We start from the raw sequence: 22,503 nt of genomic DNA on the forward strand, positions 1-22,503 counted from the left end.
ACTCTTGGAACGCTCAATTCATCGTGATATGGTAGATAGGTATTCGATGTCTAGTTCTCACTCACTGAACCCATATCCTTCAACAACTCACGATACGAGTCAGCCTCAGCCACCATCTCCTCCATACTCCTCGCCTTCCTCATCGCATCCTCAATCTTCGCAAACTTCCCTCCGGCCTCTGGCCTCCTCCCCAACTCCGCATCCCACAACGCGCCACCAACGTTTCCTTCCTCAGCAGACATCTGCTCATAAATCTCATCTCTCGGCCCTTCTCCATCCTTCCCCGTCTCGCCGGGGACGCGCGGGATAATGTGGACGTGAACGTGCGACACCGTTTGGCCCGCGTCGGCGCCGTCCTGGACCGCAATATTAAACGATCCGGGCCTCCGGCGCTGCCGGTTCTGATGCGGAGGTGGTTCTGGAAAAGTAGCGGCGCGCGAGCATCTTTTGGATGAGCTGTGTCGTCGTGAAGAGGTCCGTTACCTCGGCGGGCTGGAGATCCGTGAGGCGTTTATGAGGCTGGAGGGGGCAGACGAGGACGTGGCCTGGGAGGAGGGGCTTGAGGTTTATCAGGGCGAAGGAGTGTGCCGTCTTGTAGAAGACCTGGTCTTGTGTTAGTCTATGAATGCAGCCGCGATGCCCGCATCAAGGTTTCTTGATGTTGAAAAGAAGTGGTGGTCATGCCACATCCGTAAAACGTCTCCACATCAAGATCGTTATGAGATGTCGCAAAGCTACTATGAGATCGATATCTTTCACACCAGGTTTTCAATGACTGAGATGATGCAACTGACCTGGTTGGTGACCTCAAATGGCCCGAAATGAATCTTGTTTTGAGAGCTCATGTTTCGTCGGATATTGAGGGTTTGAGCTCGAAGTACCTTTTGTACCAAAGGCCGTGTCTTGAACATAGCCTACTGTCAAATATGTAAGCGTGATGAAGTCGATTTGTAGCTTCAACCAGAGTAAGTAGATTGATTGAGGGCGATCGTTGGTGGAGCTAGGCTTGGAAATTGTTAGCACATTTCAGGAATACAGTGGCGTCATCATCACAGGCAAAGTCCCCTTCAACATTTCCAATCCTTGCTTCTTTGCAGCTGGTCACTTCATATTCACCACACATCTCCAATTTGAACAAAGGTTACCTATGAAGTTGCGGGCGAGTCACTTTGTGCATGAATGATGCAAGAGATTTGAGAGTTGATGTACTTTTGAATTCGCCATTCTCCGAATGCCATTTTAGACCCTAACAGATCCCCGATTCCTGATATAATACACGATTACGGATACATGCCGCAAATTAGATGCGACTCATTCTTTATTGGGCAAGAGTCTTCTCCTGCGCGGGGAGGAGCTTCGACTGCTGTCCCGCAAAGAACTTCTTCGACTCTAGGCACCGCTCGCTCTTGCAGCCAGGGCATCGCAACTCCATCTGCGGCGAGCAGGCCACGCTGCTGTCGAGATGAGCCTTAGCAATGTCGGCAAGAGCCTTAATGAAGACGGGGCTGCCGTTCAAACTCTCCACTCTCTTGACAGTCTCCGGGCTTCCAGAGTCAGCGATGACCTCGAGGTCCAACTCGAATAGGGTCTCGATGTGGTCCGACGTGAACGCAATGGGAATCAACACAAGGTCCTTCTGGCCCTTGTGGACGTAATTCTCGACCGAGTCGGAGGTCTGGGGTCCCAGCCAGGCCGACGGGCCGACCTGGGATTGCCAGCAGAGGCGGTATGGGTTGGAGAACTTGAGGCGCTGCATGACAGCGTAGACGGTCGCAGCAACTTCGGCCGGGTAAGGGTCGCCTCTGTTAACCACAGACATGGGCAGGCTGTGAGCGGAGAAGATCAAGACGGCATCCTTGCGTCTGTCCTCCGGGTATTCCAACAATTTCGCCTCAATGTTCTGCGCAAACGCCTCGACCAGGCCTGGGTGTACCGGCCAGCGATCAATCACACTCCATGAGATGGTGCCGTCGCCGGGCGTCGTCTCTCCGACGGCCTTGCCTTCCAGCCGTTGCCTCCACTTCCACAACTCGTTGATGCTGCTTCCTGTCGTTGAGCAAGAGTACTGGGGGTATTGTGTGAACGCGACCGCTCTTCCGCCTCTTCCCTTTCCAAACCCATCCTCAAACAGCTTGTTGTACATCTCCTCAGTCAGAGGGTCGGCGTAGCGGAAAGCCGTATACGGCTTGTGCGGCGCCGTCTCGGGGGAGATCTCGTCGAGGATCTTACACATCTCGGCGTTCTGATACTCGGACCACTTGCGGATAGGTGAGCCGCCACCAATATCGGCGTATTGCTTCTGGATCTTGGGAGTTCGTCGCTTCGAAATCAGGGGACCGAGGTAGTTCTGGAAACGGCCGAGGGGAATTAAGTCGCCATCTGCCTGCGCATCGTTAGTTTTGCGTCGGCGTCGCAAAGTAGAGTGAAGGGGGACACCTACAAAAAGCCTGCTCAGGAAGTCTCCCACTTCATCCGTCGTTGAAGGGCCACCCATGTTCATGAACACCATCGCCGTTGGGCCCTTGGATCCGGCAGAGTTTTGCGTCACAGGTGGTACGACCGTTGCCATGGATCTAAGCTGTGCAGCCGACTGCTTCGGCAGCGCCATGGTGAGAGGCGATGAAGCATTGCGCGCGGTTGTCGTCGCCTTGGACAAGCTCCGCGAGAGCTGTCCTGTTGAGTACTTGAGCGCCATTGGATCGTGACGATGGATGAATGCGAATATTTGACAAAAAATCAATGTGGTGGGAAGGGGAAACGTGGTTAATGTTCAAGTGACTCTAGATTCTCGCACTTGTGGCAATCCGCGAACCCCGGTGATGCGTCGATGCTGGGCGACACTTTGAGGAATTCGGGCTTCGATGACGAAGGAAATCCCGATCTGGACAGCAGCCCACCGAGCACCGAGCAGGACCCCTGTGAGGCCGAGAAGATACCTCGATACTTCTGGAGTCCCCTGTTCTGGCCCTAAAACAGCTGGTGCCTGGGTATACCCCTAACCCGCAGTCAGATTGACCAATAAGACACTGCGTAATCCAGAATCACGGCGATCACGGTCACGTGGTCTCGCGCTGTGATCAGGAGCCTTTGCGAGCTTGGCGCGCGAGCTTCCCAGGTGCGCGAGGGCCTTAGTCGCGCTGGCTGCCTGGAGCGACGCCTGGTAGCTAATCTGCAAGTGCTTGCTATATCCATCCCCATCACGACCAACGCAGCGCAACTCACCCCATCTTCCCTTCATACATATGACGAGTGAATTCTCAAAGATGGCTGATCGCGGGCACTTCAAAAGAGAGGATGAGGATGAGGACGATGCTGAGGAGGAGCTTGATGAGACCGTAAGTCCTATGCACTGTGGATCATGACTTACAACTGACCTTCCGCAGGACTTCAAGGCTCAAAAAGATGCCATTTTGCTTGCCATTGACGTGAGCTCATCAATGCTGCAGCATCCGCCCGCAACAAACTCCAAGAAGGCCGATAGGGACAGTGCCGTCGAGGCAGCTTTGAAATGCGCCTATCATCTCATGCAGCAGCGCATCATCTCTAATCCTAAAGACATGATGGGCATTCTCTTCTTCGGCACGGAAAAGTCAAAGTTCCAAGAAGAAAGCGGTAGAGCCGGCCTGGGCTACCCGCACTGCTACTTGTTTACAGACCTCGACGTTCCCGCTGCCGAGGATGTCAAGGCACTGAAGACCCTGGTCGGTGCAGATGGAGAAGAGGCCGAAGACGAAGATGAGGTGCTAGTGCCGGCGGAGGAAGAAGTCCAGATGGCCAACGTCTTTTTCTGCGCAAACGAAATCTTCACTACTAAGGCGGCGAACTTTGGCAGCAGACGACTCTTCATCATCACAGACAATGATGACCCACACGGCAAGAACAAGGATGCCAAATCGGCCGCGGCTGTCCGTGCGAAAGACTTGTACGATCTTGGAGTTGTGATAGAGCTTTTCCCTATTACCAGAGACGAGAAGAAGTTCGACCTTGGCAAGTTTTACGATGTAAGTACTGAGCCCTACCACTGCAATCGGCACAAAGCTGACCGCACAGGACATCATCTATCGAGACCTAGTTGCAGAGGCGAATCTCTCCGAGACTAGAAACTCAAAGTCCGGCGACGGCCTCAGCCTTCTCAACTCTTAATATCAAACATCAATTCCAAAGAAACGCCCAAACGCTCATTATTCTCCAACCTCCCCTTCGAGATCGCCCCTGGACTAAGAATCTCGGTCAAGGGATACAACATTCTTCACCGTCAGACTCCAGCAAGGACATCATACATCTGGCTGGACGGTGAGAAACCTCAGCTCGCCAACGGCGAAACGACACGAATCGCCGAGGATAGTGCCCGGACGGTTGAAAAGGTCGAGTTCAAAAAGGCCTACAAATTTGGGGGCGAGTACGTGCACTTTGCACCAGAGGAGCAGAAGTCACTCAAGGACTTTGGCGCTCCCGTCATCCGTATCATTGGTTTCAAGCCGCGCTCTATGCTGCCTTTCTGGGCGAGTATCAAGAAGTCAACATTCATCTTCCCATCAGAGGAGGACTACGTTGGCTCGACTCGTGTCTTTAGCGCTCTTTGGCAAAAGCTGCTAAAAGACAATAAGATTGGCATCGCATGGGCTGTCACCCGTGTTAATGCTAGTCCAATCCTCGTCGCCATCATCCCTTCCCATGAGAAGTCTGAAGACGATTCAGGGACGCCCTATCTACCCGCTGGTCTCTGGCTCTATCCGCTCCCTTTCGCTGACGACCTGCGCGAAGGCCCTGAGCCCCCAAGTAATCACGTCGTTAGTTCCAACGAGCTCATCGACGAGATGCGCATCATCGTTCAGCAGCTGCAGCTGCCAAAGGCCATGTACAACCCCAAGAAATACCCCAACCCGTCGCTACAATGGCACTACAAGATCCTCCAGGTCTTGGCTCTCGAGGAGGAGTATCCTGAAAAGGCGGAAGATCTCACAGAGCCAAAATACAAGGCCATCAGCAAGCGCGCCGGCGGTTACCTGGATGATTGGGCCGAGACCCTACAGGACGAGACCAAGATAGCGTTAGCAAAGGCAGCCATCAAGCGCGAGGCGGACGACGGTGAGGACGACAGGCCAGCCAAGAGAGCAAAGGCGGCGCCGAAGGCCGCAAAGGTTTCTGGGTCTGGTATGACGACGGCGCAGCTCAAGGCTGCTGTAGACAGTGGTGGATTAAGTAAGATGCTAGTCGCAGATCTCAAGGAGGTGCTTGCTGCGAGGGGGCAGAGCACAGCAGGCAAGAAGAGCGAGCTGGTGGAGAGAGTTGAGGAATGGGTTGAGGAGAATGCTTAACGCTGCCGTGGAATGACGACTTTGTGATGAAACTGTATTATACCAATTGATGACGAGTCAACAGCAGGCTTGTTTATTATTCGGGGAGTTAACCCCAAGTACGCTATGCTCAAACTTGCCATCCTAATTGTCTTGCAGATGAGCTAACTCTTTGAAATCATATCCTTTCATTTCTTCTCACGCACCTGAGCTTACCGACAACCCCCCGCTCGCCAACCCGGATGATGTCCAGGTGGCACAGTCCTCCTTGCCACGCAGCGCGGTTGCCCAAGAAGCTGACGGCGACGAGCAGGCACCCAGTCATAATCAAGGATGAAAGCCAGAATGCCACGCCAAGCCTCTGTCAGCACAATATGAATCCTGCCGGCTCTCTGGACCTGGGCGACACATTCAGATCCTTCCTCTGCAAGCGAGTAGCGAATATGCAGGCCAGTGTTGCAAGGCGCGCTTCAATTGGTTTTGCGGCCCAGCCTGTGACTTGCACTCCTACCCTTTCTGCAACAGCTTATGACCTGCTAGCCTGATGACAGTATATATCACACCCGACAAAGTAGGTAGGTCGCGTTTGTCACTTCGTATGTTCACTTGTTTTCTTCACGCCTTATGTCTTTCCGAGACTTGAAACTTGAACTCCTGCCCACTCTGGCAATTTCCGTTTTACAGTCGACACTACATAGGCTCAGAAAACCGACAATTCATATCTGATCTACGATCGTGATAATTCTCACTCGCAAACACAACTTGCCGACCATGGACACATCCGAAGAGGCCAGACGCGAGGCCTCGTCAAATTCTATCAAAGGAGAGTCGAGACTCTTGCAGTGGCCTCCGCAAAGGCTCAAGAATGGTCTTTCGAAACCATCAGAACTTCTGCTTGGTATTTTTTCCTTACTCATAGTGGCTATTGTCATAACATACATCGGTATTTTGCTCTTAAATGATGGCCGAAACATTGAGAGCATCCCAACGATGTGGAAGTTCGCTAGTGAATTCTCCCGGCTCGTAAGACTTATTGCTTCCCCAAAGAATCCACTTTCAGTATTAAAACTGTTGTCAGGGCCCTACGGCGGTACCCTTGATGTTCGCATTCGTCATTGGCAGGGCTGTCAGGAGCTACGGGCATTGGAGGCTCCAACGAGGAGAGCGCATCGGGACCTTAGGCAGCCTCTTCGGGTCGACCACATTGACTGGGACGGTCACCACTATAATTGATCTGAAGAGGATTGGGGGCTTAGGAGGCTTACTGGTGGTTATTTGGTCCCTGTCGCCACTGGGAGGACAGGCGGCGCTTCGAGTCCTGTCCCCACGGACCGAGGAAATTTCCTCTCGCGCAGTACTGCCCTACCTCAACAACAGCGTTGGCTTTCCTCAAAGATATATGGCGGCAGGGATGCAAGGTCAACAAGTTCCTATCAACACACTAGTTCTCGGATCACTTGGGGCTACGGACGAAATCAAGAATTCAAGGACAGATACTTGGGGCAACATCAAAATCCCCATGATTGAGTCCTTCCCTCAACATCTTTGGCTCAACAATGACGATTGGATTTCCCTGGACCAATACCGAGGTGAAGTCATGTACTCTGCACTTGTTGGAATACCTGTTGCGAACGTTTCCCAAAGACACCGGTCAAGCTTCACCTTAGAAACTTCGTATTTGAAGCTAGACTGCATCGACCTCCGCAACTTTACAGGTAATGCTACCGAAGCGGTCAACCCTATACGGGAGGGATGCGACAAAAGAGAAGGAATAATGGAAAGCAGATGCAATTACGAATTCAAGTGGGGCGATATAGCCACCGTTCCTTACCCGTATGGAAGGCAAAACTCTACGCGACGAGATGATCGCTGCACAGAACCTCGAATCGCTGCCAGAGACTTGCTCTACTGGAACTATGATAATTATCAACCAAGTGGCGGTTACACAATGGCAAAATGTTCCATGACGACGTCATTCGTCGACGTCCAGGTTTTCTGCTTGGGTTGGGACTGCAAGGCCACGGCAGTGCGACGGTCGGCTTCAGCACCGCAGGGCGGACAGGCCACAAACAGAACCTTCTTTGACGGTTGCCCACAAGAGAACGTTAACATATGGAGATGGTTCTTTCGTTACTTCGATACTATGGCCGACAGCGGTGGCGGCGGAATTGGCTCGCCCACCATTGTGCAATCATACTTGGTTGATCCTAAGCTAGGATTGAACTCTTCAGCAGCCTGGGACCTTCCACCAGTTTACAAGGTTGGGAAAGAGCTGTTTTCAGTCCGCCTGGGTCAGATTCTGAATACTTACTGGTGGGCCATGATAGGCAATGAGCCGTTATTCTTAGGCCATCCAGAGAACTACGACGGCCTGACGAAATGGGCCACGGGAAGTTCAGAGTTCCCATCAAACGACGACTATGTGTTTTCAAAAACAGAAGCCACTGTACACGTTCGCGTCCAAGTCCTCCGATATAACAAACCCTGGATGATCGTTCTCATCGTGGCAACTTTGGTGTTGCTACTCACAACAGTCTTGGATTTCGCGCTGAGCCTGAAGATATGGGTTCCTAAGCTTCTCATGAACGTCTCGACTTTGACGAGGGGCAACCCAAGCTTTGACGTGCCTGCCGGCGGCGGAGCGCTTTCAGACGAGGCCAGGGCTAAGCTTTTGGCTAACGTCAAAGTTAGGTTCGGAGACGCTGAAGGTGTCGATGAGTCCCATGATCTTATCATTGGGAATTGTGTGGAGCATGGGGGTCGCGTGTCTAAATTGACGAAAGGGAAACTTTACACTTGACGGGTCAACTGTTGAGAATACGACGGTTTCTCCTTTGCTTTATCCAGACAAGATCTTCCAGGCTATAGAGAAGATCTCACAAGAGAGCGAGTGTCTTGACATAGTATGAAATGATATTCAGGTTGAACGCGGTCTCCACCGCCACCGTAGCGTTGGAAACCAGCCATTATACTGCCTTTGAAGAGGATGTGATGACCACCAGATTCCTCGGGTAGCTTCGCCCCGCATTCCAGACCTTCTCCGGCATATCGGATACGGTCGGCCGTCTCGACTCGGTGAAGTGGAACCGATCGGGGAGTTGTGGCGGAGGAGGTTCCCGACAGGCTTTCAGGGCGCAATCCTAAACCTGTGAGGGGCGGAAGATTCCCCCTCAAAAAGAGAGTTGCGGGAGGCGCAATCAGTACGAGCGAAATTCAGAGTCACTGGTTTTGAGGTAAATAGTGGCTTCAAGGCGTCCTCTAAATAAGATGGCGGCGCCAGATAAGGCTCTTCGGTCGAGTTCAAGACCGCTTAGGTCCGCAACTTGCACGAACACTGTAGTGCTGCTCTTCATAGAAAACGGCGGGTTGCAGCGGACGGCGGTTAGACGAGCGCAGCTGGAGAGTCAGAGTGCGCTTGATAAATCCACGTAAGACTAAGGGAAAGCATGAAATCCGGCATGGTGTAGCGGTTAGCATACTCCGCTTTCATGGAAAGTCCCGGAGAGATCCGAGTTCGACTCTCGGTGTCGGAACGCCTACTTTTTTGCGGTTTCTTGAAAAGACTCGACGCCAAATATTAAGTACCACTTATACCGAAATCTGTAAGAGCATTTGGCGAGGCAGGTGATCAATTCATTGATTCTATCTCTTTTTTCATGACGTGGTAATTGAATTCTTACTTTTCGGTCTGTGCTGTGCAGCAACACCATTGAGCTGAACTCAAAATGTCGTTTACTGTGTTAGTGCGCGAACTGGTTCCGTGGGGACTACGCCTTTGGGCCTCGCTCATTGTGTACGAACTGTGCAAATATTTCCTTACACTTGACATCACATATGGTTATTAAGGTGAGGCTTCGATATCATTGTCTTATGGCTTTTTCTTCTGTTTTTCCCTCCCGAGAGAGAGCAATAGATGAAATACTCATAAGCTCTCATAAATGTGCTCCGAGAACACCGTAACTGGCCAAAATACATAGCAAATGTCTACACATAGAAACGAACTCCTCGTCCTCCTAAACTAACCCTCTCAATTACACCTCCTCACATTGAACCCCCCACCATAATTCGGGATCGGATTCGCACTGACATGCCCAAAAAAGTACCGATGGTATCGTTTCGAATCCTCTCCGTCCGCGACCGCATAACACGAGCCTCCCTTCCCCGGGTCGCGATCAACCACCTTCTTCCGCGCGCCGGGCCTCTCTTCCTTGACATCGACCGACATCTGGCAGTAACTGAAATACCAGTCCTGACACTCTGCAACATAACACTGATTCGTCAGGCCCCGTAGGGGCTCGGTGCCAAAAACGTTGTTGAAGACGTCATACATGATTAACAGAGCTTCTTTGGTGTTTTTTTGGCCGATGCGGTTGCAGGTCCAGTCTGTTTCTCCGCGCTTTTGGAGGGAAGAGGTGGTAGTAATGGGTAGGTCCCATGCTAATGGGCTTGTGTTGCTGCGATTGAGAGCGTCGAGGAGGTCTGCTGGGTGCCGGTGATGAGTTTTGTTGGTGGTGGTGGTGGTGGTGTTTGCTCGCTCAACAAAGGGCGTAGATCTCTTCCATCCGTCGGAGCCACCTCTGGTATCGGAGCATCCCGCGCACTGAACGAAACCCCCCTGTCCCTCGCGGAACTTGGGCTTCGCAAAGGGATCTTCGCTGCTTCCTCCGTCTCTGAGGACCGGATTCCATGGACCGTCTTCGACATCTCTCCTCGCGGGGCCAGAGTAACTATACGCGTCCAAGGCATCTTGCTCATAGACTCTCTTGGCAATCTCATCCGTCCCGTCCTCAGAAAGGTCGTCGTCAGAAAGGTCGTCGTCATCCTCAACCACCTCGATTAGCGCCCACTCTAGAGCATGTTCCTCGATGGCCTTCCGTAAAGCTTCCATGTTGATCGGATCAGCCCGCGCAACCCGCACTCTGCCCTCATCGCTCTCGGAGAAGCGGACGCCGTAAAAGAGCCTGTTACTATCGCTGCCGTCGTTGTGTCTCGTGCTATAGGGACGGTTGAGAATCTCTCTGACCATGTCTTCCCCGTCTCCTTTGAAATCGGCTTCGAGGATGGTTGCTCGCTGCCGAGGAGGTGATATGGCCCGTCGCGGAGCACCGAGGGTGAGAGAGGCGGGTTGGAGGAGAAGCAGGCAGATGAGGGGGAATATCTGATGGGAAGATGTCACCTTCAGCTTCTTCAACGGCCTCGAACTCACATTTTGGGCTACTTACCATTGTGCAGGCTTCTAGCGAGATCCCGAGCCAGCAGAGGCGTTGTGTTTTAGTGGCCGGTATGGCAAAGAATAGGCATGAGATGGATGGCATATAGATCTCATCGAGATGAAGGTGTTGATGGTCTTTTTCACTGGCTCTGGACGTAGCAAGGGACGGACGACCGTCGTACTAGCTATTTCCACATACAAAGGTCTGGTCAATGGCCAAGGTACCGAGGCCAAGGGAGGGCAAAAGCCTTGATCTAGAATCATTAAGTGTTAACATATGTGGTCAGTTAAAGCTCTGCAAAGGAAGCACGACTCTTGAACCGCTCTCTCGATGCGAGGGACGTCTGAACGATCAAGGAAAGGTGTATTGATGGTATCGAGGGATACTCTTGTATCCGGTGCGGCAAAATCGCCGAAGCTCTAAATCAAAAGAACCACTACTCTCTAGCGCTCAATGGCGCTGACGTCTATGTTCTAGGTATCTCAATCCCCCTCTCGCTATTCTTGTGAAATTACACAAACACTACATAGAACGTACAACTCGCCAAAGCCCATACCGGAAACCTAAGCTTTAGTTATTGGGTATCATCTCTTCCTCCGTCAATACCTCTAGCGCCTCTGAGCTGGCGTTTGAGCTCTGCTGGGGCGCCGATGAAGGAATAGGCTCATAAGTCTCATCGAGGAACACTGTGTTTTCAGTTAGCAAATGGGGGGGTTTTTTCTTCTTCTTTTTCTTTTTGCAGAACTTGAGCGGCATTGAACAACTTACCACCGGGTCGCACCACAAAGCTGGCCAACAAAGCCAAACCAAACAGGGATGCAAGGAGGACGAAGATGGCCTGATCAAAGACGCCGACGGTCGAGTAGTAAAGGGTGTTGAAGGCGATCGGACCCAGCACTCTCGAGAGAGCGTGCAGGACTCCAATGGCGCCGAGCAGCTGACCGACCTGATCCGCAGGCACATGCTTGGTGATGGCGGCCTGGATGGTCGCACTGCCGAGACCGCCAAAAGCAGTGACCATACCAGAGAGCACGAATACGGCCTCATTTCTCGCAAACAGGTATCCAGGGAGCCTGTGACGTCCGAGAGCAGGGCGAAGCGGAGAATCCAGCAGTCGACGTTGTCGGCGCCGTTGTTCGCCTCGACGATGGAGACACCCGAGACCCTCCTCCGGTGGGCTGCGGGCCGCACGCGGAAGACGTAGTTGACGAGGGGAAGGACGACGAGCAGCGCGACGACGCGGACCATGGAGACGGCGGAGATGTAGCGGGAACTCTCCAGGGTGCCCCAGCCCCATGTCTCTGGGGACTCGGAGTACAGAAGGATGACGGTGGCGGCGCTCATGGCAGAGCCGAGGAGGATCATATCAGTAAAGGAGAGCGCGGCGATGTTGAGACGCAGCCTCGAGGAGGTGCCGGGTCCCGTAGGCCAGAGAGTCTTGAGGGGAGCCAGAGGGTTGGCCGCCTTGATCGTGGACCAGGTTCCAGCCCCGGCCTTGGCCTCCTTTTCTTGGTCGTGCTTTTGGCGGGCGCGGAGCTGGCGCTTCACGCTGAGAGACTCGGGAACGATGAATCCGACAAAGATGATGAAGTAGATGTGACATCCCATTGTCACATAGAAAACGGAGAGTAAGTTGCCGGTCCAGGCGGCAAAGTAACCTGTCAGAAGGGGGCCAAAGGCGAGACCGCTGAAGAGGCAGGCATGAAGATATCCGATGCGCACACCACGCTGAGACGGCGCGGTGCAGTCGCTGGTGTACGAGTTGATGAGAACACTACCAGCCGTGAAGGATCCGGTGAGGCCGTCGGCGACGGCGCCGAGAAGCAGCCAGTTGTAGTGGAACGTCCAGGGGAAGTTGGCACACATGATGACAATGAACTCGGCCACGACGCCGCCGCAGGATGCCAGAGCCAGGAGTTTCCGACGGCCATAACGGTCCGACGAGAGTTGACCCAACTTGGGCGCGGTGATTGCGGACAGGATGCCGGTCAACAGGTTGATGGCCAGGGTGAACATAGACACACGCTTCTTAACCTCGGGAATGAGGCATTGTGGGTTATCCGCGCCCAGTATCACAGGAGTGAAAGCGAAGGCCGGGTCCAGCGCTGTCTCATCGGCAAAATGCCTTTGGCATACCAGATCGACGATTCTATGTCGCACACGAGATTAGCGACTGCGATCGGCCGCCAAGACATCACGAGATCATTTTTACATACAGATTCAGCTTGGGCACCAGCGAGCCTCCAAAGGCCAGCGTGAAAAGAGCATACGGGATGAGAAGCCAGAAAACCTGGCGCACGGAAAGTCAGCACCTTTGTTCGGGACCATAGGGCGGCCCGAGCCGGAGGCAGAAAGAGAGAATCCTACAGAGGGAGTCCGCCACCACGGCAAGTGTTCGAAATCCGCATAACCCGGCCATGTATCTTCGCAGGAGCTGCCACCGTCGCGAGCGCCTGCGCTCAACAGCGATGTGGTCTCTGTTGCCTCATTTATGGGTTTCCCGTGGACGTCCTGGTCCACCCGGGTGACTATAATGTCGTCTTTCGGTGCCGACATTTTTGACTATTTTGTTGTTGTTATTGCTGCGCGTGCGCTGTATCGAGTTCGAGTGTAGGTAGTGTAGTGTAGCGTGCTTGGTGCAGAACACAGCACAACTGTCGCAAGTAGGTTCCGAACCCTTTTTGAGCTTACTATCTTACAGACAAAAGGTTGCGAAGTTTCGTCTCGAGTTTCTGTGTCTCTGGGAGAGCCGTCGTCGAGTATTGGAGCTATATCCTGACTTGGACTGTGTAGTTGGGGGCGAGCGCGGCAAGATGTACAGAGCGACACTGCCACGATTCCATTCCTGTAGGATCGTGTTGGACGTACACAGCAGTTGGACGCCTCTCCGAGAGTGTAACTGTCAAGTCGGAAGAAGGACCAGAGCTGGCAAGGCAGAGGGGTATGGATACATGAGCAAGGGAAGAGAAGCGCTATGTGCGGCGCAACGAGAAGTGGGAATGGGAAAAGAAATAGAAACCCGAGCTACGTAGCAGAGGACCAGGGTGCGCTGCCCACATCAAGAGATAAGGCGGGTGTGGAACAGCGATGGACGCTGATGAAATCGAGCCAAGGGCCCGGGCGAGCGAGAGACAACTGCACAACCACACATAACCAGAATTGAACAGGGGGGGCGGCTTCGAAGACGGGTGTGGAACAAAGTGGGATGGACCAAACTAGGTGCTAGGATGGGAATGGGATGGGATGTGTCGTGGACTCATGGAATGGGAACAGCGGCGCCCCCAGGGGGACATGGATCGTAATGTTCACTTCAGAAAGCGGAAGGTCATAGCATCTCTCGAGGCGCCAGTGATTCCTATTGGAGCGGCGTGGGGACGTTGACAAGATCAGAAAGAAACAGAGCAGCGCAACGCTTCGTCCGGCGTCCGTAACGGCCTAAACACGTTTCGGTTGGGGGCGTTGTACTTTCGGGCCACGGGGAACTCGGGGATTCTGATAGAGACTGGAGACAAGAAAAAGGTCCATCATATTGCGGTCATGTCTGAGAGTTTGTGAGTTGTATTGGGTGTATTGTGTGGGTGGGATTAGCCCAGCGAGGGGGAACTGAAGACGGCAGTGATTTGCTTGTAAATCCTCGTAACCGAAGTAAACAGGGAGGTACTTAATTCATGGTCGGGGAATCGGGGAAAATGGACTGAGGTCTCTGTGAGTCTCTCTGAGTCTCTTTTTCCAAGCAGACCTCTTAGTACATTAGGTAATAGACGAGATACGGTACAAGTTACAAAGACCGAGAGGAAAGGGAAGGGAAAGGTGACGACGAGACAAGACGACAGGACGCTTCCTGCCGCGGGTTGAGGAGCAACCATCCCGTGTGACGGTGGGATAGGTGCGTGCCTGCCGGACTTAAGAGTGACCCCGTGTGAGTGAACCAATCTCGTGGGACAGAAGGCGCATGAGTTGGCGTCTGCCAGGCCTATCCATGACGCAGTTTCGCAGCTTCTACGCTGTAGGCCGATAAGGGGGGGTGCCACAGTACCTCCTGAACCTGGGAAGTTCAGCCACAACCCAGATCTGTCAGGGTCGCCGTTGCTCTGTTGGAAGGGGGGGCCAGACTCTTGTCTCTCGGTGCTTTGCTGCAGTGTGTACGTACTCCGTACCTTAGCGTGCTTAGTTCACCTAGTGTAGACAACTCCGCAAGCTTGGGGAGGTGATTTCTAAGCTGGAGCCACTCCCGCGCGGGCACTTTGCTCCAAGTTACATCACCAGAGTCAACTCCGCAGCCTGTCTTACGAACGACCTATCCGAAAACAGAGTGACAGAGTCCCAACGCCCACCGGCTCGCCAAAAAGACGTTGTTAACTTTCAGCCTGTCAACTCATCGTACCTAACCATCTAGGTAGTACTATCGTTGTCGCCGTTCAGCAGGCTTCAAATGTCCGAAGTCCGGTTTATCAAAAGACAGTGAATTAACCCTCTCACGCGCGCGGTGCCACGTATCTTGGTGAGTACTTACACAAAGACATGCTGCATCCAGAACTCCCATCTTCTCCCATTTTACCTGAATGCCAGCACGAACTTTGACGCCCAAAATGGCAGCACAGCAACACTTCGTCCAACACGACTCGACAAGGTTCGGTGGTCGGCATGTTTCAGCACCGACTGGCGGACCGGTCCCGCGGAACCACTGTCCTGGAAGACGCCACGCTCTCCATTCACCTTTACTGAAAGCTTGCCCTGCTTTCTGGAAATTCTGTCCAAGTCCCCCCTCTCTCTCTCACTGGGCTGGACAGGTCGGCAGGTTTCGTCTCATCGTTGTCGTTATCGTATTCCGGTTTCCGATTCGGTGGCCCCTCTCAAGACAATCCGAGAGCGACTTGGACCACTTGGTCGTAGATAGATTATCCCATCTGCGTCTTTGGGGGGATGTGTTTGCCGCCATCCGACGGCATATCCCCTGGGCTTCCGCGAGGGTGCGCTGTCTTGTTTGGACTCGTGCTGGAGACGGCCACTCTTAAATTGTCAGACGGTGTTTTGCGCAAGCGACAACGTGCTGTCATTGCCTTTCTCGCCATGTGCTCGGTGCTGTTTGGACCGCCTGCTGCCGTGTTCCGCGGTGCTTGATACCAGGAAACGGCTTGTTGAACAGCATGAGTCGGCATCTTGTGTAGACTCCGCTCAACTGTGTGGACCCCAGACGCCACGCCATATTGCAAAGCAAGTGCTCAGAGCTCGCCACGAACAACTCATCCCCCAAACATATGGCCTCTTGTAATTGATCATTGCTCTGCATCGGAAGACAGAAGAAACCCCTCTCTTTCAGCCCAACAGGACGCGTGGATGCTACTATGCCTCGGCAGCAGAATAAGGAAAGTGAGGGGGTGACAAGCTGAGAGTTCATGAATGCGGCTGCCCTTATCAATATAGTAGCGGAGTTGGGCCGCCAATCACTGCCAAGATCCATGCACCCTCACCTTGTGTCGTCGTAATTGACTTCGATCTATGCTCGCACTACATTCCTTGAGCAGGACAGCACCATATACGATGTTAAACTTCCAGCTCGAAACCGCGGGTTTCGTAAAAATGCCGCCGTTATCTAGAATCAGGAAGATGCAAGAATGGTGTGTTTCTGGGAATGCGATTGCTAGAATGGGCTTTCGTATACTTTAGGTCAAAGCATTTTGTCAAGAGTTTATTTTGCATGGCTTCAAATGTTCTGACCAGAAAGGAGCTTGCACTGGTGACCCTGTCGGACTTTCAATCCGGACAAGCAGGACCTACACTAGGCATCAACTTCTCTTGGAAATTTCCAGCTTCACCGGCTACACCGAGGAAATCGAGGTGTGCGTCGGTAAGCTGCATTAGGCGCTTGATGTGGAGCCAATCATCATCACTCTCGAAAGCTGACTAAGATATGCCGAGCCGCTCTCAGCCTTGTGTACCCATCCTTCACGATTGGCCTCGCATCACAATTTCTTTTGCGCAACGCCCTCGCGAAGGGGACTTTCGACAACCACAACTCGCGCCGCCTTCCGATATCTTTCAATCCTCGTCGTCATCATGGGTGTCGTAAAGGGAGGCGTTTGGACCAATATTGAGGATGAAATTCTCAAGGCCTCCGTGTCAAAATACGGTCTGAACCAGTGGGCGCGTGTCTCGTCACTGCTCGCGCGCAAGACCCCGAAGCAATGCAAGGCAAGATGGAACGAATGGCTGGACCCGAGCATCAAGAAGACCGAATGGAGCAAGGAGGAGGACGAGAAGCTTCTGCACCTCGCCAAGCTTATGCCGACACAATGGCGCACCATTGCACCCGCCGTCGGCCGAACCGCCAACCAGTGTCTCGAGCGATACCAGAAACTCCTCGACGAAGCCGAAGCAAGAGAAGCCAGCCAATTCGGACTCACGGGAATTGATGGTGGCGAGGCATCAGCACCCAGCGCCGACGATGTTAGACGATTGCGCCCCGGCGAGGTCGACCCAGACCCAGAGAGCAAGCCCGCCCGACCCGACACGATCGACCTCGACGAGGATGAAAAGGAGATGCTTAGCGAAGCCCGAGCGCGTCTGGCCAACACACAGGGCAAAAAGGCCAAGAGAAAGGCGAGAGAACGTCAGCAGGAGGAGTCTCGCCGTTTGGCGGCGCTGCAGAAGCGACGCGAGCTCAAAACGGCCGGCATCAACATCAAGGTCGTCACGCGCAAGAAGGGCCAGATGGACTACAACGCCGACATTCCTTTCGAGAAGAAGGCTGCCCCTGGATTCTACGATACCGCTGAAGAACAGGTCCGGAACGAGCATCAGCGAGAGGCTTTCGACCCGAGGAAACAACAGCTCGCGAGCAAGCGTAAGGGTGATGGCGACGACGATGGAGACAATAAGAGGAGGAAGAAGGAAAAGGAGGCGCCTTCGGCATCATTCCAGGCCGCTGTGAAGGCAGGCCAAATGCAAAAGATTCGAGAGGCTGAGCAGAGCAGCAAGAGAAGAGCGCTGAATCTGCCAGCTCCTCAAGTCAGCGAGGGCGAATTGGAGGAGATTGTCAAGATGGGTATGATGGGTGAGAGAGCAAGCATGATGGCACGCCAGAGCGAGAACGATGCAACCCGTGGCCTGGTCAGCGAATACTCGACCCTGAACAACAACGCCCCGATCCGAACCCCTCGAGCTCCCGCCCAGGAAGACCATATCGCAAACGAGATCCGAAATATCAGAGCCTTGACGAACACCCAGTCTTCACTACTCGGCGGCGAGAATACCCCGCTACACGAAGGAACTGAGTCGACTGGATTCGATGGCGTCGCCCCCCGCAAGCAAGTGGTTGCGACACCGAACCCCCTGGCGACACCAATGCACACAGATAGCGTTGGCCAAACACCGGCACGCGTTGGACAGACTCCAATGAGGACGCCCCGCGACAGTTTTGCTTTGAACGCCGACGGCAGCCAGGCCCTCGTCTCAGCGACACCGAGAGATGTCAAGATGCGAGAACTGGTCCTGCGCAGCCAGCTGAGACAAGGCCTTGCATCGTTGCCCAAGCCCAAGGATACCGAGTGGGAGCTCGAACTTCCTGAAGACCAAAAGGAGCTTGCTCTGAATGAGGATCAGTTAATGGAAGATGCTGGAGAGAGAGATCGCAGGGAACGCGAAATCAAGGCAGCACAGGAAGCATTGGAGGCGCGGAGACGGACACAGGTCATACAGAGACAGCTGCCGCGGCCGGCAAAGGTGGACGTCTTAGCTCTGCTTTCGAATGCGGAGTCTTTCCAGGACAGTGCCGAAGCGCTCATTGCGCGAGAGGCTGCTGCTTTGGTCGCCAACGATGCCGTCAAGTATCCCTTGCCTGGCTCCAAGATTAGTGGCGCTGCTCCTCGGCTAGACACCATCAGCGACGACGATCTTGCCGAGGCGCGTCTCCAGATTATGTTGGAGACGAAGCCGACGCCTTCGCCAGCCGAACTCCAAGCTTCCTTCGAGGCCAGGAGCAAGAGCTCTCTGCTCCTGGGCCTGGGATGTTACGGCGATGACGAAGAAGAGGAGGAGGCAGCCATGAAGACCGCCTTTGACGTAAGTAACACCACACACTACCCTCTATTCATGCTTCAATTTCAAAAAAAAAAAAAAAAATATAACCTAACATCATTCACAGTCTATCCAAGATTCCATCTCCAGCACGGCCGAGGAAGGCATCAAGCTCGAGAAGAAGCTGGGCCTGCACCTGGGCGGCTACCAGAAGCGCCAAAAGATGCTCAAGGACAAAATTGGCGAGGCCGCCGAGGCCCTGGAGAAAGCCAACAACGCTCTCAGTGGGTTCAAGACGCTGGCCATTTCCGAGGAGGTGGCGATTCAGCGGCGTCTGAGCGCCCTGAGGGAAGAGGTCGGGTTCGTCAGCAGGAGGGAGCGCGAGGCGCAGGAGTTGTATCGCAGGACCAAGGATGAGCTTGATGCGTTGCGGGTTAATGGGATGAATGGTCACTATTAGAGGTGAAAGGGGGGGGGGGGGGATTGGTGTATGCGCGTGTATTTATAACGGGCGAAGAGAAAGGCAAGGCAAGGCAAGATAAGGCTTAGGCCTGGGTTTAAGGCAAGGCAAAAATTGAAGCTTGTATGATGACGTGGAACCGCGAAATGCTTCCGCTAGAATGCTAAAAGTATCTATGCAACACAAATGCCATACAAGATGACGCAACGACAACTTTCCCCCCCAAATTCATCATAACCAGTGCATGATAACCCGGACCTCTTTACCGGCTTGTCTTCCTCGCACCCAGTCTGGGTAACTTGATTGGGACAAGCAGGGCCACCGAGACAAAAGCAATCACGACACAACACAAAAACGTTGTCCGCAAAGCCGCCTCGTAACTCATGACGACCTGCTCGCGGTACGCAGCCGGCAACTTCACAATCGACTCGACGCTCTCCCTCACCTTGCGAATCACCTCGTCCTTGTCCGGGCCCTGTACGTACTCGTCCAGATACCCCACCAGCGCATTCTGCACGACGAGACTGCTGCTCGCCACGCCCAACACCATGCCGAGCGAGCGCCAGAGGATGAGGGTGCTGGTCACGACAGCCTGCTCGCGCTGTTCGCTGGCGGCGAGGACGGCCATGAAGGTTCCGGGGAACTGGAAGCCCTGGCCGATGGAGGAGGGGACGAGGCAGAGGAGGTAGACCCAGGAGGGCCAGCCGCGCCGCATGGTGGAGAGGGCGATTGTGCCGACGAGGAGGCCTACGGCGCCGGTAAGGGCAGGCCATTTGAGGCGGCGTGTGTAGGTGATTAGGAAGCCTGTTGCTGTGCCGACGATGGAGGAGACGATGGAGGGGAGGACGAGGTTGAGGCCTGACGAGGTTGCTGTTGTGAGGAGGACGGCTTGGAAGAAGAGGGGGCTGTTGTGCGCTGGGTTAAATTTTGAAGTTTTCTTGGAGGAGTCACCTGTCTTCGAGATTGTTTGGATGTATACGGGGACTATATTGGGGACTTACATGTTGAAGAGGATGGCATTGCTGAGGAGAGCCGCAAAGAAGTTTGAAAAGATGAGGTTCATTCGGGGCGAGCGGCGGACGAGGTAAAGGGGCATGATGGGGCGGCTGACGTAGGATTGAACGTAGAGGAAGACGGGGAAGCAGACGCCAAAGATGGCGAGAGATGCGATTACGAGAGGATGGGACCCTTGAATCTCTATTAGCTTACTGTTTCGAGAGGAGGAACCGCATTCAATGGGAGTGATTTGAGAGCCACTTACAAGGGAGAACATTTCCTCCGAGGTTCTACAACATTGCGACAAGAAGACGTTAGTTCACATATTTAAAGAGTCTGGCAAGTGGTGAGGCCACTACATAGTACAGATCCATCCCAAGTCATTCTATAAGAGGGCAAAATGGAGGACAAGACTTACAAGACCCAGAACGAAGAAGGTGATGGCCGTGGTCAGGAGGATGGAGCCCTTGAAATCAAAAGCCTTGAGGGCCTCGACAAAGCTCTCCCGCTTGGTGCCGGCCATGCCCAGGTCGCTGGGGACGGCGATCATGGCAATGATGCAGCAGATGATGAGGGGCGGGACCTGGATGCCGAATTCCCAGCGCCAGCCGAGGTGGTCCGCCATGGCGCCGCCCAAGGCCGCGCCGAGGGCGGAGCCGACGCCATAGATCATGTTGATGTAGGATTGGTATGCGCCGCGGTTCCTGCGTTTCATGATCAGCTTTTAAACCGCTTCTCACAGTGACTGTGCTCCCATTGCAAGGTATGTCATGCTAGACATGTTCGTGTGCATTATTACAAAAGCGCACAAGAAAGACTTTTGTAGACTTAGAGAAACAACTTACTCAATTGGAACCAAATCGCTAACAATGATACTACCCAGCGTCATCATCCCGCCGGCGCCAAGTCCACACGCCGCCCGGGCGAGAATGAAGCTCGTCATGCTCTGCGCGAGCGCGCACCACACCGTCGCGAGGCAAAAGATGACCATGGTGGCGACGTACGGCGGCTTCCGGCCCACGCTGTCCGACAACCGGCCCAAGATGGGCTGAAAGGCCGAGGACGTCAACAAGAATGCCGTCGACAGCCACGAGGCGCTGTTGGAGGCCTTGAAGTAGGACGTGATGACGGGGTGGGACGAGGCCATGATGGTGCCGTCGAAGCAGGCGATGAAGTAGGTGAGGAGGATCTCGGAGAAGATGAACCAGAAGCGGGAGCGGGAGATGCCGTTTAGGAACGGTGTCGAGGCGACGCTGCTGCTGATGGAGACGGCATCGTCGTTGTCGTTGTCGCTGTCGTTGTCGTCGTCGACGGCGGCGATGCCTCCGGCCTCGGAGGCACGGTCGGAGCGGCTTGCGAGCGAGGGCCGGCGGTGTTTGGAGGCCGTGCTGTAGCGCCGGGGACCGCGGAGGAGGGGGTTCACGGTCGACTCGGGCTCGAGGAAGGGTCCCGTGGAGGGAATGGACCTGGAGAGTAAGAGGTCGAACTCATTTGGCGGGATGGCGTTTTCGTCTTGCGGGGTGATGGGGAGAGGGGTCGTGGGCTCGTCGACTTGGAGGAGAGGCGTGCGCTCGGTGGAGTGGTTGCCGTTTGACGCCGCCGACGACGAGGCCGGGTTGACTTTCCGGGGTGCCATTGTGAGGAATGGCTTTTACGGAAGAGCAGACAAGGGTGGCATTCAAAAAAAATTCACGATGGGACCGGGCGGGAGATCTGCCTTCATGAATCAGTCTTGTGCGGTCTTGGTAGGTATGATGGGGCCGGGGTTGAGAAAAGCTTACTCGAGAGATCTATATTCTGCAGATGTGAGATAGAGTCTTGCAGATGGACCGCGCGCAGGAGAAAAAAAAGTCAAGTCTAACGACCTTGGTGTCCTGCTAACAATTGCTGTTCAGTCTCAAAGGATTGAGGTTCCGGAAACACAGTTCGATGACATAGGTGACACACACCAAGGGAATGTCACGAGTCAAGAAAGATGGGATGAGGCGAGGTGAAAGAGGAAAGTACCTTGGACTGGATACCGAGAAAGAGAAAGAGATGAATCTCAGGTAAGGCAGGAAAGAGAAATTCCGCATTGAGATGGGACGCGAGCGCGAGGAAAGCACGCCTTTTTCTGCTCACCCTTGCCCCGGGAAGCCGTTGACTCAATAAATCGGTGTACCTACTTTTGTACCTTTTTTTTTTTTTCCACTCTTGGGATCCGCCGTTTCCTTGTTCTCTAAGGGACCTTACAATATCAACGTTGGTAGCAAACAGCCATGTAGAAAACGACCCAAGAAGTACATGGCGCCGCGGTATTGCTCCCGCCTACCGCTTACCGCCGGTCACGGCCCCGGCCTTTGCGCGCTGGCAAGTCCAAGTTTGCCGGACCTGCTGACTCTTTTCAACTGTCAGCGCCGGCGTTGGCCCTCCTACAGTCTTACGGCCTACTTTGACCCCTCGCTTCTCCCCCCTCCATCTGCATCACGCTCAACTCTCACTAGGACGGGGGATACCTTGCCGTGTACATTAAGGGCGTCGA

General features: G+C 53.9%; 7 protein-coding genes and 1 non-coding gene across 8 annotated transcripts; 3 read left to right on the forward strand and 5 right to left on the reverse strand.

Moving 5' to 3' along the window:
* Positions 1 to 50: 50 nt before the first annotated feature.
* On the reverse strand, positions 51 to 845 carry HNT2 (Dinucleoside triphosphate hydrolase; the record flags this gene model as incomplete). The annotated part of the gene is made up of 3 exons (XM_065757555.1): positions 51 to 356; positions 484 to 603; positions 795 to 845. The coding sequence occupies 3 exons, from the start codon at positions 843 to 845 to the stop codon at positions 51 to 53; spliced, it is 477 nt and encodes a 158-aa protein (XP_065613898.1).
* Positions 846 to 1,318: 473 nt separating this feature from the next.
* Positions 1,319 to 2,695, reverse strand: HEM15 (ferrochelatase hem15; the record flags this gene model as incomplete). The annotated part of the gene is made up of 2 exons (XM_053193898.1): positions 1,319 to 2,383; positions 2,441 to 2,695. 2 exons carry the CDS (start codon positions 2,693 to 2,695, stop codon positions 1,319 to 1,321), a joined length of 1,320 nt encoding a protein of 439 aa, XP_053048474.1.
* Positions 2,696 to 3,263: 568 nt separating this feature from the next.
* On the forward strand, positions 3,264 to 5,318 carry KU70 (ATP-dependent DNA helicase II subunit 1; the record flags this gene model as incomplete). The annotated part of the gene is made up of 3 exons (XM_065757556.1): positions 3,264 to 3,335; positions 3,384 to 4,001; positions 4,101 to 5,318. 3 exons carry the CDS (start codon positions 3,264 to 3,266, stop codon positions 5,316 to 5,318), a joined length of 1,908 nt encoding a protein of 635 aa, XP_065613899.1.
* A 3,431-nt stretch (positions 5,319 to 8,749) lies between these two features.
* Positions 8,750 to 8,830, forward strand: N0V96_006024. The gene has a single exon. It is a non-coding gene; the product is annotated as a tRNA-Glu (tRNA).
* Positions 8,831 to 9,324: 494 nt separating this feature from the next.
* Positions 9,325 to 10,522, reverse strand: N0V96_006025 (uncharacterized protein; the record flags this gene model as incomplete). The annotated part of the gene is made up of 2 exons (XM_065757557.1): positions 9,325 to 10,368; positions 10,520 to 10,522. 2 exons carry the CDS (start codon positions 10,520 to 10,522, stop codon positions 9,325 to 9,327), a joined length of 1,047 nt encoding a protein of 348 aa, XP_065613900.1.
* Positions 10,523 to 11,080: 558 nt separating this feature from the next.
* On the reverse strand, positions 11,081 to 13,066 carry N0V96_006026 (uncharacterized protein; the record flags this gene model as incomplete). The annotated part of the gene is made up of 5 exons (XM_065757558.1): positions 11,081 to 11,196; positions 11,279 to 11,552; positions 11,591 to 12,659; positions 12,727 to 12,800; positions 12,878 to 13,066. 5 exons carry the CDS (start codon positions 13,064 to 13,066, stop codon positions 11,081 to 11,083), a joined length of 1,722 nt encoding a protein of 573 aa, XP_065613901.1.
* A 3,501-nt stretch (positions 13,067 to 16,567) lies between these two features.
* On the forward strand, positions 16,568 to 18,986 carry CEF1 (Pre-mRNA-splicing factor cef1; the record flags this gene model as incomplete). Its single annotated transcript, XM_053193902.2, has 2 exons — positions 16,568 to 18,571; positions 18,654 to 18,986. 2 exons carry the CDS (start codon positions 16,568 to 16,570, stop codon positions 18,984 to 18,986), a joined length of 2,337 nt encoding a protein of 778 aa, XP_053048478.2.
* Positions 18,987 to 19,248: 262 nt separating this feature from the next.
* On the reverse strand, positions 19,249 to 21,618 carry N0V96_006028 (uncharacterized protein; the record flags this gene model as incomplete). Its single annotated transcript, XM_053193903.2, has 5 exons — positions 19,249 to 19,891; positions 19,988 to 20,174; positions 20,248 to 20,272; positions 20,401 to 20,686; positions 20,828 to 21,618. The coding sequence occupies 5 exons, from the start codon at positions 21,616 to 21,618 to the stop codon at positions 19,249 to 19,251; spliced, it is 1,932 nt and encodes a 643-aa protein (XP_053048479.1).
* Between the last annotated feature and the right edge of the window lie 885 nt (positions 21,619 to 22,503).

This window comes from Colletotrichum fioriniae, assembly GCF_027942845.1.
Source record: "Colletotrichum fioriniae strain IMI 355084 chromosome Unknown scaffold_6, whole genome shotgun sequence".
In the NCBI taxonomy this organism is placed as follows: domain Eukaryota; kingdom Fungi; phylum Ascomycota; class Sordariomycetes; order Glomerellales; family Glomerellaceae; genus Colletotrichum; species Colletotrichum fioriniae.